This window comes from Pleurodeles waltl, chromosome 1_2 (assembly GCF_031143425.1).
Source record: "Pleurodeles waltl isolate 20211129_DDA chromosome 1_2, aPleWal1.hap1.20221129, whole genome shotgun sequence".
Lineage (NCBI taxonomy): Eukaryota > Metazoa > Chordata > Amphibia > Caudata > Salamandridae > Pleurodeles > Pleurodeles waltl.
Genome location: NC_090437.1, coordinates 1,238,575,843 through 1,238,594,296, shown reverse-complemented (window position 1 = coordinate 1,238,594,296; position 18,454 = coordinate 1,238,575,843). Strand labels below are relative to the sequence as shown.

Genomic DNA, 18,454 nt, shown 5'->3' with positions numbered 1-18,454 from the left:
CCACAGCATGCACAAGCAGGAAAACAGTCGAGAAGGCGGCAGGATCAGCGTTACAGAGTTGCAGTAGTCGTCTTTGCTACTATGTTGCAGGTTTGCAGGCTTCCAGCGCGGTCAGCAGTCGATTCCTTATCAGAAGGTGAAGAGAGAGATGCAGAGGAACTCGGCTGAGCTCATGCATTCGTTATCTGAAGTTTCCCCAGAGACAGAGACCCTAAATAGCCAGAAAAGAGGGTTTGGCTACCTAGGAGAGAGGATAGGCTACTAACACCTGAAGGAGCCTATCGGCAGGAGTCTCTGATGTCACCTGGTGGCACTGGCCACTCAGAGCAGTCCAGTGTGCCAGCAGCACCTCTGTTTCCAAGATGGCAAAGGTCTGGAGCACACTGGAGGAGCTCTGGACACCTCCCAGGGGAGGTGCAGGTCAGGGGAGTGGTCACTCCCCTTTCCTTTGTCCAGTTTCGCGCCAGAGCAGGGGCTAAGGGGTCCCTGAACCGGTGTAGACTGGCTTATGCAGAATTGGGCACCTCTGTGCCCAACAAAGCATTTCCAGAGGCTGGGGGAGGCTACTCCTCCCCTGCCTTCACACCATTTTCCAAAGGGAGAGGGTGTCACACCCTCTCTCAGAGGAAGTTCTTTGTTCTGCCATCCTGGGCCAGGCCTGGCTGGACCCCAGGAGGGCAGATGCCTGTCTGAGGGGTTGGCAGCAGCTGCAGTGAAACCCCAGGAAGAACAGTTTGGCAGTACCAGGGTCTGTGCTACAGACCACTGGGATCATGGGATTGTGCCAACTATGCCAGGATGGCATAGAGGGGGCAATTCCATGATCATAGACATGTTACATGGCCATATTCGGAGTTACCATTGTGAAGCTACATATAGGTAGTGACCTATATGTAGTGCACGCGTGTAATGGTGTCCCCGCACTCACAAAGTTCAGGGAATTGGCTCTGAACAATGTGGGGGCACCTTGGCTAGTGCCAGGGTGCCCTCACACTAAGTAACTTTGCACCTAACCTTTACCAGGTAAAGGTTAGACATATAGGTGACTTATAAGTTACTTAAGTGCAGTGTAAAATGGCTGTGAAATAACGTGGACGTTATTTCACTCAGGCTGCAGTGGCAGGCCTGTGTAAGAATTGTCAGAGCTCCCTATGGGTGGCAAAAGAAATGCTGCAGCCCATAGGGATCTCCTGGAACCCCAATACCCTGGGTACCTCAGTACCATATACTAGGGATTTATAAGGGTGTTCCAGTAAGCCAATGTAAATTGGTAAAATTGGACACTAGCCTGTTAGTGACAATTTGCAATAAATGAGAGAGCATAACCACTGAGGTTCTGGTTAGCAGAGCCTCAGTGAGACAGTTAGGCACCACACAGGGAACATATACATGCACACCTATGAGCACTGGGGCCCTGTGTGACAGGGTCCCAGTGACACATACATATAGGCCACAAACCTATGAGCACTGGGGTCCTGACCAGCAGGATCCCAGTGACACATAACAAACATACTGAAAACATAGTGTTTTCACTATGAGCACTGAGGCCTGGCTATCAGGATCCCAGTGAGACAGTGAAAACAGTGACAAACACCCTGACATACACTCACAAACAGGCCAAAAGTGGGGGTAACAAGGCTAGAAAGAGGCTACCTTCTCACACCCATGACTCACCATCTTCCCTGATATGGATTCAAAGGATTGAGGCCCTTATTTACCTTTAGCACTGTGAAACCACTCCATGGAAGGTAGAAGCAGGAATTCTTAAGTACCTAATCTGTATCCATAGTCAGTCTTCATGAAAATCCATTGGTACAAGGGTTATGTTGACTGACTTTGTCCTGAAGAGAAGATTGCAAGGATAATCCGGCCGGAGATCAAGATGATCTATAAATGTCAGTCTATAATGACCAATGAATTGGCTTTTCCAGTTTGTCACTTTTCTGTCTGCTATCGAATATTTTCATGGATGCCTTGAGTGTCAAACTAAACTAGCATTCACATTGATATCTCTCATGCTAGTTCAGCTTGGTCTGGCTCACCTGATAATGATCCTCTTGAAGCTTCTCCTAGTTTCTGGCCCTGGCAAATCTCTCCAGCGGATCCATTGAACCTCAAGAATGCTCCTGTTAGTATAACTCCACCTTGCCTTTCACTCGGTTCTAACGATTGTGAAGAAGATATAGATGTAAGTTCAGCAATGAGGTGTACCTTACTTCTTAAAAAAAAAATTAACAAAAAACACTGGAGAATGAGGGCATTATGCTTTGAGTACTGCCTTTTTTAATGCTGGAGCTTCTCAAGCAGGTACAGGAAACTCTAATCCTGGTATTCTGAAGTCTCTGGTCAAGAAATATAGAGCTTCTAAACATGACACTGTGTTTGTGTCTGGGAGTCACCTAACACAGCCCGCTGTTTTCATGGCAACTTCATTGATGGGAAATGTGTAGTCATCCCACATGGACAATGTGCCCAAATATCTTGAAGTACAGAAAGATGATTTCCGTTTGCTTTATCTCTCTCTTTCATGTACAGGATTGCAGACTGCACTTGACTTGTGCTAGTCAAGCGTGTCCATGAAACACAGACGTTCATGCCCAAGTTCCCGTATAGAAAGTGGCCGATCAAGGCTGCCAACGACCTGGAACATCATGGATTAAGTCTGTGGACTTTAATCAGGAAGCTGTCTGAGGGGGAATCTCTTGAATTCCTCAATAGATGAGGTGCTGCAGTGGTTCAAAATAGGGACAATATCTGACATACTCTTGGACTCTATCCAAGCTTTCCTGGTCAGAACTCAAACCTACTTTGTCAGTTAAAGCTAGTCAGTCTTTCAGTGTGAAAGTTTCCAATCTGGCGAATACTTTCTTTTCCTGTACCGCAATCTCAGTACAGTATGACGTGCTTTACGAGAACTAACGTTTGGTCCACATGCTGCTCCTCCATCACAGGAAACTGTACCACTTCATTGGCCAGGGAGGGTTATCTCTTACATTACAATTGGATGCAAATCCCCTTGGCTCCTCTTTGTGGACTTCAGCAGCTATAATTTGCAGCTCTCACAACTGAAGCTACTGAGGCAGTCTTTGCCTCTGTCTATTTGGGAGTAACATCCAGATGTGGAGGAGCAACTTCTTACTTACGAAGCCTTTCAGTTTGTTTGACTCTGTGAGACTGACCAGAACTTTTAGCTTATTCTGACCAAGGTCCAGTTATGCTTGGTGAAACTTCAGGATGCATGTTTCCATATTCCTATCATTCAGCTATTAGGACATTTCATCAGGGAATCAGCTTTAACTACACAAGACACTACTGTTTCGCCTGAATGCAGGCCAGTGTGTCTTTGCAAAAATACTGTCTTTCAGCTGTTGAAGAAATTCCAAAGATGTCTTCAACAGGATGGCAAGGATGTTCTCCCAAGAGCTTGCTATATCCGGTCTTCCCTTAGTCCTCGAGATACTCTTTAATTTTATGTTTGATTTGTACTTCTTAACATCCTCTCTAGTATTGCAGAGGAGAATTTGGTTATACAGTCTATTGTGGCCATTCACGACATCACATAATTTACAAACCTGATAACCTCCAGAAATAGTGTAGTAATTCAAGGAGATTATGGCTCTTTTTCTAGAGCACAGCTCCATGATTGCATAGTTGTTGCAGATTCTTTTGGGTCTCTGGGTTACGTTTGTGTTTCATAGCAGGATTTGTTATGCTAAGCTGCCTATAGTTCTGCAGCTTCTGCTGGGGTGCAGGTGCTCTATAATAAGTCCAATCTTATCACTGTTCATCTCTTATCAATTTTCTGTGAACACAGGCCTCATGAAACAGTATTGGTTTTATTCATGCTCTTTATAATTTTTTTTCAACTTTAATTCAGCCACAGTCAAAGATGCGGGGCAAGCCTGAATCATAACTATAATTTCTAACTTGATGATCTCTTGCCTCCCTTTTTGATCTTTGTAACAAACAACTTTTAAACCAAAATACTGAGCACAAACCAGTGCAAAATGGATTCCATTGCAGTCCTCCGGTGTCTCTGTTTGCGACCTGCAGGGTGCCACCTAAATACACACAGTAACAGTAGATTCCCTCACACACAAGGCGCAGACCATCCAGGGAAATAGACATCTGGCGGCTACAAAGAGCAGCATCAATAAGTCACTACATGAAATGACTGCTGTCATGGCTCTAAGAAGATCCCCAGAACAGTGGGCCCACAGCACAAGAGATTCTATTGTAGGTAGTGATTCTAAGTGGCTTTTGAATCTCTGGCCTAGTGAATGCTAGAGAGGCGATAGATTGTGGAGGCTAGTTGCCCCTGTTGGATGAGTGGAGCCAGAATCGGGTGACCCGGTGTGGCCAGCTTGGTATTGGATTGTGGGGCAGCTTTGCTCTTTTTTTTATGTGCGCACATTCTAGTTTGCATCTTTGGAAATGTAGTTTGCTTGTGAGCTTTTGTATGTTTTGTGAGTGTTTTCAACATATGTAGTTTGTCCGTTTCTTTAAAATAGTGTCTGGTACAAAATTAAAGAGCAAGACATGACATTTCTTACTAAGCATCAATTTGCATTAAACCACCCTAATTTGTAATGCTTTTCTTAGTATGTATTGTGGCATGGTTTATAATAATGAAAAGCAGAAAAAGTGGAGTATACTGCAACTTCCTCTCCCCGCTCTTGCAATGGTGATACTGTATAATTAATTTTTTCAGCATAGTGAAACCAAAACAACTAATAGATAAAAGCTGCTTACATTGTCTGTTGTGTGTGGGTGATGTTTCCTTAGGCCAGCATACAGAATGTTTAAAAAACTTTTTGTAATCCTACAATATATTTGTATTTGTAGACTTATTATCATTACACACATAAGTTATTGGGTCACACATATAGGCATGTGAAATAAAAAAAAAAAAAAAAAAGTCTTGACATTTGAAGATTTTAAACACTACTAACAGTGTTAAATCTTGTTAAGATGTAAGATATGAAGGTGTTCATTTTAATATGTCTTTTTCAGCAGCGGAAGGAGTCAGAGACCCAGTGCCAAACTGACAGTAAATATGACTCATCTAGTGGAGAGTTGAGAGATAATAACTGGAATGAATATAAAATATCAGGATATGTGTCAAGGTAAGAAACTCTGGCTTTGAAGGTAAGAAAGGACAATAAGAGTGAAAAGGAGCAGAATTTATGGTGTAGCAAAAGAAAATAGGCACAGTAAGAACCTCTAGAGCTTATTAACTAGAGTAGCTGGTCATGGTGCTTCATGAGACCTCTACGAGGTGGGACCAGACAGATCAAATTGAGATCGTAGTTCACCAAAGATATATATATTTTTTCTTTCGGCCTAATTGATAATTAATAGGTCCAACCCATCCAGTATATCTGCTTGACACACATCAGTCACAACACCATGTCAGAGGATCCCACACATGCCTGTTGCTTATTGACTGCAGTTTCAATAATGGTATTAGAGGGGCAATAACTTGTCAATGTGAATGTGAAATCATGCTTGTTTCCATGAATTAGGTCCACTAATGGAATTATAGCATCTATAGCATGATTACGTGATTTATGGGCGTCCTGATACAAATATGTGAATGCTGTGTAAGTCTGTCTTATAACTTCCTCTTAGAGACACCATTTGTCTACTTAATGAATTTAATAATACATTTTGTCATTTGTGCTGTGTATACTAATATTTCAGTAATTAGTTTGAATTGCAAGTATCTTAAAAAAAAAAATGCATTGATGAACAGGTTAATGTTCAATTAATTATGCTGTCCACGTTGTTACACTAATTTGGGTTTAAGGAGTAATATTAGTCTAATGTTTGTTTCCACGATTTCAATTGCAATTTGTTTCGTGGCACAAGTATGTGAACAAGACCTCTTGGGGTCAAGATTCGTCATGGCTTGAATAACTCGCATCGCTGAAGAGTAACTCAAGAAATGCTTACCTTATTTCCTGATTCTGTCTGTCTACCTCTCTCTCTATCTCTCTACTTATCCCTATATCTCCAGATCTATCTATATAGCTATAGATTAATCTGTATATATACTATATGTTCAGTGGCATGTGTAGCTGCAGATACACATGCTGTGCATTATACTTCTGCCATCTAGTGTTGGGCTCGGAGTGTTACAAGTTGTTTTTCTTCTAAGAAGTGTTTTCGAGTCACGCGATCGAGTGATTCCTCCTGTTCGGTTCCATTGCGCATGGGCATCGACTCCATCTTAGATTGCTTTCTTTCCGCCGTCGGGTTCGGACGTGTTTCCTCTTGCTCCGAGATCTAGATTTGGAAAACTTTGAAAACACTTTCTTTTCGTTGGTATTGTATCAATCGGGTTACATCTTCCATCGACACATCAATACTGTCGGAGAAGACACATCTACTTGCTCTTCGAGGCGCGCGCGCCCAACTTGGGCCTAGTGAGGCCGACCGCGTGGAAGCCTCATGGATCGGACTCCATTCCGGTTCTGTCCTCAGTGCCATACGAAATATCCTTATACAGACCAACATCTCGTCTGTAATCTTTGCCTTTCCCCAGAACATCAGGAACATCAGGCCCGTCGATCTTTCCGTTCCAAAAAGACTCTTCGAGACAGGAGGGCATGAAGACTCGAGATGGCATCCAGAAGCACCGAACATCTCGACGTGGAGGAGGAAGAAATCATGCAGGCAGCAGTTTCCGTTCGAGGTTCCAACTCCGAACAGGAATCCGAGGGGGACAGACCAGTCACCACGGGACAACATGTGAGTACGCCTGCCTCTGTACCCTCACAAAAACGAAAATATAAGGCCTTGGGTACGCCACTGCCGGAAGGCCATTGCTCGGCCCGGAAAAAGACTACCGGTGACCAGACTACCAGTTCGGCATCGAAAAAGGCCACACTTCCCAAAACATCGGAGGCAATAAAAGGCTCAGTGTCTGACTCAAGAGTCGAAAATTCGGAAATCCCTTTCGGAGCTGAGATCATCCACTGCATCATCTTTTTCGATACCGAAAAGGCCAGCATATACAGAGGAGCATGGACTTTCAAAGAGACTAAAAGAAAGCCACAAAACCTCTGAAGAGGAGTATCAAGTACAGCCAATACTTGAAGTTATGGACGAAAGGCAAGCCAGGATTCATATCCATAAAGAGGCTGGATCCTAACAGCACCTCCTCTAAAACCAAAGAGAAAGTTAGCCTTTCAGGAGGAATTGGACACTATGCAGCCTCCAGCTAAAGTGCCAAAGTCGAAGGAGAAACCGCCACCTCCTCCATTTTCTCCTCCTCATTCTCCTCCTCACACTCCACACCTGCCTACCTTTCCTCCTACTAGTCCTACACCAGTGCAGTCACCCACACACACTTTTGACTCACAACAGGACAATGTAGATCCATGGGATCTTTATGATCCAGATGCCATTCCTAGCAATGACCCAGACAGCTATCCCTCTAAGCCTTCACCACCTGAGGATAGCACTATGTACAATCAGGTTATAGCTAGGGCTGCAGCATACCATGGGGTCACCATGTGTACTGAACCACTGGAAGAGGATTTTTTGTTTAATACCCTATCCTCAACGCATTCAAAATACCTGTGCCGCCCCATGCTCCCAGGCATGTTAAAACACCCCGATCAAATATTCAGTGAGCCGGTTAAGGCACGTATAAGAACGGCCAGGATAGAGAAGAAGTACAAACCTCCTCCCTCTGATCCTGATTACATAACACACCAAGTACCTCCAGATTTGGTAGTGGTCAGCGCTGCTAGGAAAAGGGCAAACTCCCAGTCATCAGGAGATGCTCCCCCACCCGACAAACAAAGCAGAAAGTTTGATGCAGCAGAGAAGAGAGTTGCATCCCAGGCAGGGAATCAGTGGAGGATAGCTATCTCACAAGCATTGTTAGTTTGATACGACAGGGCCCATTGAGATGAGATGCAAGAAGGGCAAGCCATTACAAATAATCAAATTCGATCTGCCCTAGATGCAGCAGACACCGCTGCTAGAAGTGTCAATACTGCAGTGACAATACGTAGGCATGCATGGCTCAGGTCTTTGGTGGTTAAACCCGAAATACAGCAAGCTGTGTTAAGTATGCCGTTCAATAAGAAACAACGTTTTGACCCAGAGGTTGACACAGCCATTGAAAAATTACGCAAAGACTCAGAAACCGCAAAAGCAATAGGTTCACAATACTCCACACCATACAGGGGATCCTTTCGGAAAACGCAGTTTCAAGGTGGATTTAGACCACAGACAACAGAAGCATCCACATCGCACGGCAAAACCAACCTACCAACCACAATACCAACAAGGTGGTTTTAGGGGCACATATAGGGGGCAGTATCCCAGAAATAGAGGGAAATTTCAGACCTCTAAGCAACCTCCACAGCACCCTAAGCAGTGACTTCCCCTTCCACTCCACACCTCTCTTGTGTGGTGAAGACTACAACAGTTCCACGCAAATTGGCAAAACATTACCACAGACAATTGGGTACTATCAATTATCCGCAATGGCTATTGCCTAGAATTGCTACAAACTCCCCCAATCATTCCACCAAGGTCACACAAACTATCTACAGAACACATCAATCTGTTACAGGAAGAAGTCCAATCTCTATTACTCAAACAAGTAATAGAATCCGTACCACAAGCTCAAATAGGGACAGGAGTTTATTCACTATATTTCCTCATTCCCAAAAAAGATGGCTCCCTCAGACCAATATTAGATCTCAGGACACTCAATCTTTACATCCTGACAGAACATTTTCACATGGTAACTCTACAAGATGTTATCCCACTACTCCAAAAACACGATTTCATGGCAACGTTAAACCTCAAGGATGCGTATTTTCATATATCCATCCACCCTGCGCACAGAAAATATCTCAGGTTTGTCATTCAAGGAAAGCACTATCAATTCAAAGTGTTACCCTTTGGAATAACAACAGCTCTAAGGGTATTCACAAAGTGCCTAGCAGTCATCGCAGCCTACCTAAGAAGACAACATATACATGTCTTTCCATATCTAGACGATTGTCTAATAAAATCAAACAGTCATACGCAGTGTCAAAACCTACGCATTACGTAATACAAACCTTGCACACGCTAGTGTTCTTAATAAATTACCAAAAGTCGCATCTACAACTGGCACAAATACATCAGTATTTGGGTGCAATACTAAATACTAAAAAGGCGCTAGCATGTCCAAATACGCAACAAATACAAGCATTCCAAAATATAATCACACAGACACAAACAAATCAACGGTACACTGTCAGATTTGTCATGAAGATTTTAGGGATGATGGCATCATGTATTGCAATTGTTCCACACACAAGACTAAACATGCGGCCCTTACAACAGTGCCTTGCACAACAATGGTCACAGGCACACAGTCAACTTCAAGATCTAGTGTTGATAGACCGCCAAACATGCATGTCCCTTCAGTGGTAGAGGTCCATAAATCTAAACAAAGGGTGGCCATTTCAAGACCCTGTGTCTCAGACCATAATTACAACAGATGCATCAATGATTGTTTGGGGAGCTCACCTCAGCAATCACAACATTCAAGGACAATGGGATGCCAAACACAAACAGCTACACATAAATCACTTAGAGTTGTTAGCTGTCTTCCTAGCACTCAGCTTTTCAGTCTCTTCTCACACAGAAGAATGTCCTTATCAAAACAGACACCATGACAACCATGTATTACCTAAACAAACAAGGAGGGACACATTTGTCCCAACTCTCCCTTCTAGCCCAAAACATTTGGAAATGGACAATCCACAACCAAATTCACCTGTTAGCACAATACATTCCAGGGATACACAACTAATTGGCAGATGTTCTCAGCAGAAATCACCAACAAACACACGAATGGGAGATTCACCCTCCAGTACTTCAAAAATACTTTCCAATAAGGGGGAACACCAAACATAGATCTGTTCGCCACAAGCGAAAACGCAAAATGCCAAAACTTTGCATCCAGACACCCACATCCCCTATCCAAGGGCAATGCTATGTGGACCAATTGGTCAGGACATTTGCTTACCCTTTTCCCCTTCTCCCACTCATTCCGTTTCTAGTCAACAAGTTGCGTCAAAACTCACTCAATATGATACTCATAGCACCACCGTGGGCCCGCTAACCGTGGTACACAACATTGTTAGACCTGTCAGTACTACCACACTTCAAACTCCCAGACCGACCAGATCTGTTGACACAAAACAAAGGACAAATCAGGCACCCAAATCCCAAAACACTCAATTTAGCGATTTGGCTCCTGAGGTCATAGAATTTGGATATTTACAACTCCCCTCAGAATGTATGGAGGTTATTAAGCAAGCAAGAAAACCCACTACTAGACAGTGCTATGCTAACAAATGGAAAAGATTTGTATATTACTGTCAACCTAAACAGATTGCCCCTCTTACAGCATCAATACAATATATTGTATGCTATTTACTTCATTTACAAAAATCACATTTAGCATTCTCTTCCATAAAAATACATCTTACTGCAATTTCAGCATACTTACAAAATATACAGCACAGCTTCTTATTTAGAGTTACTGTTATTAAAGCTTTCATGGAAGGTTTAAAACGCATCATTCCACCAGTTCCCTCTTGGAATTTAAACATAGTGCTTACACAACTTATGGGCCCACCTTTTAAACCTATGCACTCATGCCAAATGCAATTCTTAACATGGAAGGTTGCCTTCCTAGTCACAATTACGTCTTTACGAAGAGTACGCGAAATACAAGCCATCACTACTGAAGAACCGTTCTTACAGGTACGCAAGCATAAAGTTGTACTACGAACACACCCCAAATGTTTACCAAAGGTCATCTCGCCTTTTCATATAAATCAAACAGTGGAACTACCAGTCTGCTTCCCACAGCCAGATTCTGTGGCAGAAAGAGCTTTACATACATTAGACATTAAAAGAGCACTAATGTACTATATAGACAGAACAAAACCATTCAGAAAGACTAAACAACTGTTTGTAGCTTTCCAAAAACCTCATACAGGTAACCCCATATCAAAACAAGGGTTGGCAAGATGGATTGTACGATGCATCCAAACATGCTGCGTTAAAGCCAAAAGACAACTCTTAGTTACTCCTAAAGCACATTCTACAAGGAAAAAATGTGCTACAATGGCTTTTTTAGGAAATGTACCAATGGCTGAAATATGCAAAGCAGCTACTTGGTCAACACCTCATACATTCACTAAACACTACTGAGTAGATGTTTTAGTTGGACAACAAGCCACAGTAGGTCAAGCTGTACTCAGAACATTATTTCAAACAACTTCAACTCCTACAGGCTGACCACCGCTTTTATGGGAGGACAAACTGCTTTGTAGTCTATGCACAGCATGTGTATCTGCAGCTACACATGCCACCGAACGGAAAATGTCACTTACCTAGTGTACATCTGTTCATGGCATGTTCTGCTGCAGATTCACATGCACCCTCCCACCTCCCCGGGAGCCTGTAGTCGTTTAAGTTAAAAACATTTGTACATATGTATGTGTGTATATATATGTGTGTATATATATGTGTGTATATATATATTTGCATTAGCATGGACATCTCTTTTCTTTTCACCTATATACTCTATCACTCCTACCTTACCCTCTGCGGGAAAACAATCTAACATGGAGTTGATGCCTATGCGCAATGGAACCGAAGAGGAGTCACCACTTGATCTTGTGACTCGAAAACACTTCTTCGAAGAAAAACAACTTGAACAACTTGTAACACTCAGAGCCCAACACTAGATGGCAGAAGTATAATGCACAGCATTTGAATCTGCAGCGGAACATGCCACGAACAGATGTACACTGTTTTTTTTTTTTCTTCAATATAAAAACAAAGGCTACAGATTGTTATTGTTAGGAAATAGAATTAAAAAAACCTTAGACTTTCACTAAAGAACAAATGTTACAGGGACGTTATAGTTAGTTTCAGATTTTACACAGAAAAAACATAGAAATCCAGCAGTTATAGTTTCTCTTATTTGAAGAGACTATAACCCATGACCTAAGGTAACTGTAACTCACAACCGCACATTGCACAATTTTCTCATTTTATTGCAGATGTTGCAGTGATATTGTCAATGATGTCATAGAAGATGTCATGTCTGATGGAATATGTGGGGTAATTAGCAGGGCATGGCGAGGACGTGAGTTATAGTTACCTTAGGGCACGTGTATAATTCTTTAGTGAATTTCTCAGGTTTTTTAAATTCCATTTCCTAACTATAACATCCCTGTAACCTTTGGTTTTTGGTGAATTTCTATTTTTTTTTTCTCCATAAAGTAATATTTAATATTTATTTAACATATTACCATATGTTAATCCAACCACTGCCGTGAGTGGGGGGTTGACCTCAGGGCCTGGCCTATGGCCAACACCCCCACTTGCAGCCAACTCCATGCTGTGCACGGCCTTTAGCAATGTGCAGCGGTGAGTTGGCCTTTAGGGCCCAGCCTGCAGCCAGGACCTGTGGTCAAACCCCCACATGCAGCCAACCCCACGCTGTGGGTTTGTGACTGGCTAAGGGTGTGTGACTGGGTGTGTGAGTGTATGAATCGGTGTGAGTGCATGTGTGCGTGGCTGTGTGGGTCTGTGAGTGGGTGTGTGGTTTTATGGGTGAGTGAGTGGGTTTTTAACTGGGTGTGTGAGTGGGTGTATGAGTGGCTCTGTGAGTGGGTGTGGTAGTTTTGTGAGTGGGTGTGTGTGTGTGTGTGTGTGTGTGTGTGTGTGTGTGTGTGTGTGTGTGTGTGTGTGTGTGTGTGTGTGTGTGTGTGTGTGTGTGTGTGTGTGTGTGTGTGTGTGTGTGTGTGTGTGTGTGTGTGTGTGTGTGTGTGTGTGTGTGTGTGTGTGTGTGTGTGTGTGTGTGTGTGTGTGTGTGTGTGTGTGTGTGTGTGTGTGTGTGTGTGTGTGTGTGTGTGTGTGTGTGTGAGAATGGGTGTGTGAGTGGATGATTTATTTGCTTTAAGTGGGGTCTGGATCTGTGGCACTGGGGTCCCGCTGAGCCCCATGGATGATCCTGAGTGGATGATTTTTTGCTTTAAATGGGGTCTGGATCCGTGGCGCTGGGGTCGCGCAGAGCCCCCGTGGGTGATCCTCACGTGCCTCCAACCCCCCAAAAACATTTTTGGGTAATTTCTTGCCCATGAGGGGTCCCTCAGAGACCCCTCAACGCCCCCCTCCCCAAAAACAAGTAATAATTTTGGGTAATATTCTGTTTTTTTATTTATATATATATATAATCTTGAGAAGCAGTGCCTCATTATGATGGTCCTGCGCTTATGCATATATAATTCGTGGCATGCCATGATATTTGTCTGTATGTATTTGTTTTATCAAAAATTCAACAAGAATGCCAGGGCTTACATTTGTGCAGTATGGCAAAATCCCTGAGACTTTGCATCTGTCAGGATACCTGTTCCCCTGCATAACTTAATTTTACATGCAATCTGTGAAGCTGTAAAAAAAAGTATTTTTCTCAGGTTAATTTGTAATCTTGTTACAACTGTGGTAATGAACTCTAATTTGCCAGTATTAAATGTGTGAATGTATTAGTGCAGTTGTTGTTAAAAACTTGTAAATGTCCCACATTTATTTTCATTCTCATGGCATAAAAATATATATAAAATACAATGTAACAAGGCCATTTTTATTTTGTCCTGATTGTTTTAAATACCATTCTTGTTGCAGTATTAAGCACAAGCCATATCCTCTTATTGTGGAGTTACTCTAGTGTGTTTTTTAAAGCATCTTAGGCTTGACTTCTTGTATTAGACCCATCCTTAAAGCCACCCATGCATCTGTACATGTTTTTATAGAATATAATTGTGAGTACCTAAAAAAAAAAAAAATACTACTTTAACGTAACTAAAAAAATAAATGTTATTTAGTAAATAAATAATTTACTTGTGTTCACAGATACCTTACTGATTTTGAGCCAGTTCAGTGTCTTGGTCGTGGGGGGTTTGGTGTGGTCTTCGAAGCCAGAAATAAAGTTGATGACTGTAACTATGCTATCAAGAGAATCAGCCTTCCCAACAGGTAATGTAGTGAATACCAGTCGCTGATGGTGATGTGTGCAACACGTCTTTAATACATTGCGATTGAGGTGGCAGAGGCAAGGTATTTTAGATCACCTTAAAAAACTATTTTCTTTGTTCAGGTTACCAAAACTGTCTGGCCATGTACCTCTTCTGTAAGTCCAACTGCATGGAAGTACAGAAAATATTCAGTGGTCTTTCAGTAATCCAAAGACTGATGTTTATTTTATTTATTTGGAATTTGTCCTTGAACTCTCACCACAAAGCTGTCTTCTTTCTAACACCCTGAGCTGGAACTGATTTGAAGTACTCTTATAAATTAATTCATTTTTATATTTTCTTCCTTTGCAGTGTTGCATGTAATGGGTCTTCTGTAATGTGCTTGAAACAGAAATAACTAAATGTCTCTAACTTCGCTACAGCTTGATTTGCAGTTTCTGTTGATTTTAAGAGATGTATAGTAAAGTATATGCACCTGGAGCAGAGTATAAGATCTGGGAGAAAACTTGGATGAATTCTTAGATTTGTGCCCTGGCGTTGCATATTTTCTATATTTTGTAATATAATATTTTAACCACTTAACCCTTCACCTACCACAATTACTTTTGATATGCCTTACTAATTTAATTAATTTTTAAGAGCTGTTGCAGTGGTGTTGCTAACTTTAGAGAGGTATATGCCATGTGCATGTGTGTGGTAGAGATGTTTAAAGTTCTTTTATTTGTTTCTGAATTGTGTAATCGAGGAAAAACAATCAGGTATTATATAAAACAATCAAACTTGGAAACAAAACCAATGTTTCTGCTTTCTGATGTTTTCAAAAGAGCAATGCATAGGGAAGGTTAAATTGCACCTAGTTCACAAAAACAAAGAGAACACTGCAGTAACAAAAAACTATGAGTCAGAAAAAGGATCCCTTCATTAAAAAATTTAAAAAAGTGCACAACCAGAACTTAACAATATTGACCTTCTTCCCAAATCCGATCACTTCATTGCGTATGTCCTTGAATGGTTGTAACTTGCAGCTTATTGACAATGGTTTTTGTCGTCCTGCCTACTAGACAACTTATTGTTGCCTGGTTGGGAAATACCTGTTGTGGACCATACCAAAAACATACAGTGGGCTTACAACCCAATCATTTCTTCCCAGTGTTTGGCTTTATCATCACTGTATTCAGTGGCTTCCTTGCCTCTGTTTGTGTTTGTTCCTCCCCGTAGCACAGTCTAGTCTCTTTAGCAGCCATTTGATTAAATGACGTTTTTTCTTTTTTTTTACTTTTCCTTTCAGCACTCTGAGAGCGTATATTTTTGTAGCTCTTTCCCTCGACTGCCTGTTCCCCTCTCAAAGCCTTCCTCTACCTTTTATGTTGCTCCCCACCCTTCCCAGCTTGTCTGTAAAAGCACAGAAAATAAAAAAAAGTAATTATGACAATAAAGATAGAAACTACTGAATTTGATGTACAGTTTTGAGATACCTTAAAATATGCTTGCTTTTCCTCGAGTGTTTTGAGTATTTTATCATTTACTTTTTTTGAACTATTCTTTACAAGCAAGCATTGGCAAAGCCAATATATTGGCATTCACCTAAAGATGAGACCTAGTGGCCTAGCCAATGCTTGTTGATCTTTGTATAATCAATGACATTTGCCTGATGCTTGAATATACATAAAATTCATACACAGTAGCTAATTTTTTATGCCTCATTTCAGGATATTTTATAGTGTCAAACCTCATTGCAAAATTACTATTGATGCCCAGATGGGCTTCATTTTTTTAATTAGTCATGTCGGTATGGACCTTTTCTGCTACAAAACGCTCTTTTTAAACTCTAGTTGTAAATAGAAACGAACAACAAAAGTTCAAAGACTGTCATTTAGTCCTATGTCCCACGTCAAAGCAGCCCCACTTCAACTTTTGCAATGACCCGGTTTAACATTGTTCATTTTCACAAAAACCTCTGTAAGATCAAACATTAAAATGACTTTGCCATGATTCAGACTCGTGCTTGCCGTTGTCACAGATGTGAGCAGTGAGGGTATAACTCACTTCTACATTATGTCTGCTATGACTTTTATGGAGTACCCCAGACAGAACATCGGGTTTAAAAATAAGTAACTTTTCTAGCACTTTTATTATTCATCAGTAGTAGAAGAGATTATTGTATTGGCTCAGATATACAGAAGATTGAACCAATCAGGGAAAAAACATGAGGAAAGCAAAAAAGAACACATGTTAACGGAGCTGTGTCCTACTTGAGTAACTGCCCTTGATTTATACATATGCCAACACAATCAGCAATATGTTGTCTGAATATGCTATTGGTTTTTATCATGTCACAATTACATCAGCATGCTCTTTAGGCAGGCATCAGTGATGTAAAATAATCTTTCATCAGAAAAGAATAGGTCAGGCAAGCAAAGGAAGCCTTCTCAGACTCATTTTCCAGATGAACTATTGTCATGAAAGCACAGACCTGGTATCTTGCTTCCTCTTGCTGTTGTAATGGCTACTACTAAAACAACTTTCCATTAAAGAGTCTCCAAGTTAGAAGAGGCTAGAAGGATGTCTCATCAAGAGTGATTTCTTTTTTTAAACCTCCCTATGGAGGGTTGCAGGTTAACTTTGCTGAGTTTTGGGAACGTCGTTGTGTTTCATTTGCAGCAGGGTTAGTACTTTTGTGAACTATTTGAGCTTGGAGTCATGTTTGCCTTAAAACAGCAAATTATGCATCAGATTTTAAATTATATGACGTGTGACAACCCCATAATTTTGCAAAAAAAAAAGGTAGCTGCCATGAAATCGTGTGATTTTGTTGCTTGAGGTATGTTTGAGGAATGTTTAATTTTGATATCTTTCTCTTTATCACAGGGAATTGGCTCGTGAAAAAGTAATGCGTGAAGTTAAAGCATTAGCTAAGCTTGAGCACCCGGGCATTGTACGCTATTTTAATGCCTGGTTGGAAGCTCCACCAGAACGATGGCAGGAAAAGATGGATGAGATGTGGTTAAAGGATGAAAGGTAATTTGTGAAATAAATTACTGATTGTTTTTCGTTATGGCATTAATGTGAAAGACATGCATTAGGGTTCGCTACCATCTGGATAGACTTGCTTATCAGGAAAAACTTTGACTATCTCCTTCACAGGAAATTTAAAATCACTTTCTAGTGTTGATTCTTTACATTATTCACAGAATTTGGAAACAAATTTAGAAAACTGAGATCCGTATGGATTAATTGGCCTTCCTTATAGTTGCACAATGTTTATGAAAGTAAAATGTGTATTATTTATAGACATTTTAAAAGATTCCAAATAACCAGTATTTTATTTCAAATCTTTAAAAATATTTTTGTATTTGTCTCTTCATACCACGAATAATTACCTTGAAGGGATCCCCAGTCAAAGAATGGGTCTTAATTAGCTTAACTTGCAGAGTGGGTGCTAGGTGGTGCGACGGCCACTTTGGTCCAACGAGCTGTGTGGGTATCATCAGTGGAAGTGACACCAACATGATTTAAAGGCACCACCCTTGGTTCGGACATTGCACTACATTCCTTCTTTGAAATACATATGCTTGACTGTAGTGATAATCGCGGGTGTTAGCGTTGTTTTTGTCAGCTTAGTTTTGATGATGACCTATAGTAAAAATGCAACAGGGAGCAATTCACAGTGGTACGAAATGCATCCAGAGCATTTGCCATGATTACAATAAATCCAAGACTTTACACCCATCAGTTTCCTTCATTCACTAGGGCAATTAATGCCTTGAAGATCTAGTGAGACAATACAGTTTCCCACAGAAACACTTCTAGCGACCTGAGGTAGGGTGAGTGTAAAGTTTTTGTTCATTTTTTTAGGTTTTGTTTTTAGCAATTTAAGGTTCTAAATTGAACAACAATCTCAACATTTCTTGTGTATCAGGAAATGCCTGAAGTAGCATTCCAGTCCTCTCTTCTCAGAACTAGACCCTTACTTGTAACCCGCTTCTTTTTCTATGGCGACATTTGGACTGTTTACTGGATCGTCTACATATTGCCTTTTAAAACTGCCTTGTTATAGTCTCTGTGTTGGATTGTACAACTGTTCTTGTCAGAGAGGATTTGAATGTTGGCATATTCAAGAAGTACAGTGCAGCACTTTCACAGTTTAAAGGGCCCCCTGAAGAAGGGTCACTAAGATTCCACATGTGAGATTACTGAACATGATTTCCTCTTAAATATTTTAACCCACCTCGCTGAAAGCTTAGCTTGGTTTTACACTGAGGTTTGCTTTGCTTTGTTTTGTAACCCGTTCATTCTTCTCCCGAGATGTTCCAGTCTAATTAAAGTACTTTGAGTTTAGCATTCATGGGTTTATTGGTGGTAGAGTGAACCAGTGAATG

The 18,454-nt window shown here is 41.3% G+C and overlaps 1 protein-coding gene across 1 annotated transcript in view; it reads left to right on the top strand.

Moving 5' to 3' along the window:
* The window catches only part of EIF2AK3 (eukaryotic translation initiation factor 2 alpha kinase 3), a 146,446-nt gene that overhangs the window by 87,929 nt on the left and 40,063 nt on the right, over positions 1-18,454 (top strand). Inside the window, exons 10-12 of the mRNA XM_069204578.1 lie at positions 5,014-5,126; positions 13,954-14,076; positions 16,944-17,093. Coding sequence (XP_069060679.1) covers positions 5,014-5,126; positions 13,954-14,076; positions 16,944-17,093 — 386 coding nt within the window. The remainder of the gene's footprint in view (positions 1-5,013; positions 5,127-13,953; positions 14,077-16,943; positions 17,094-18,454) is intronic.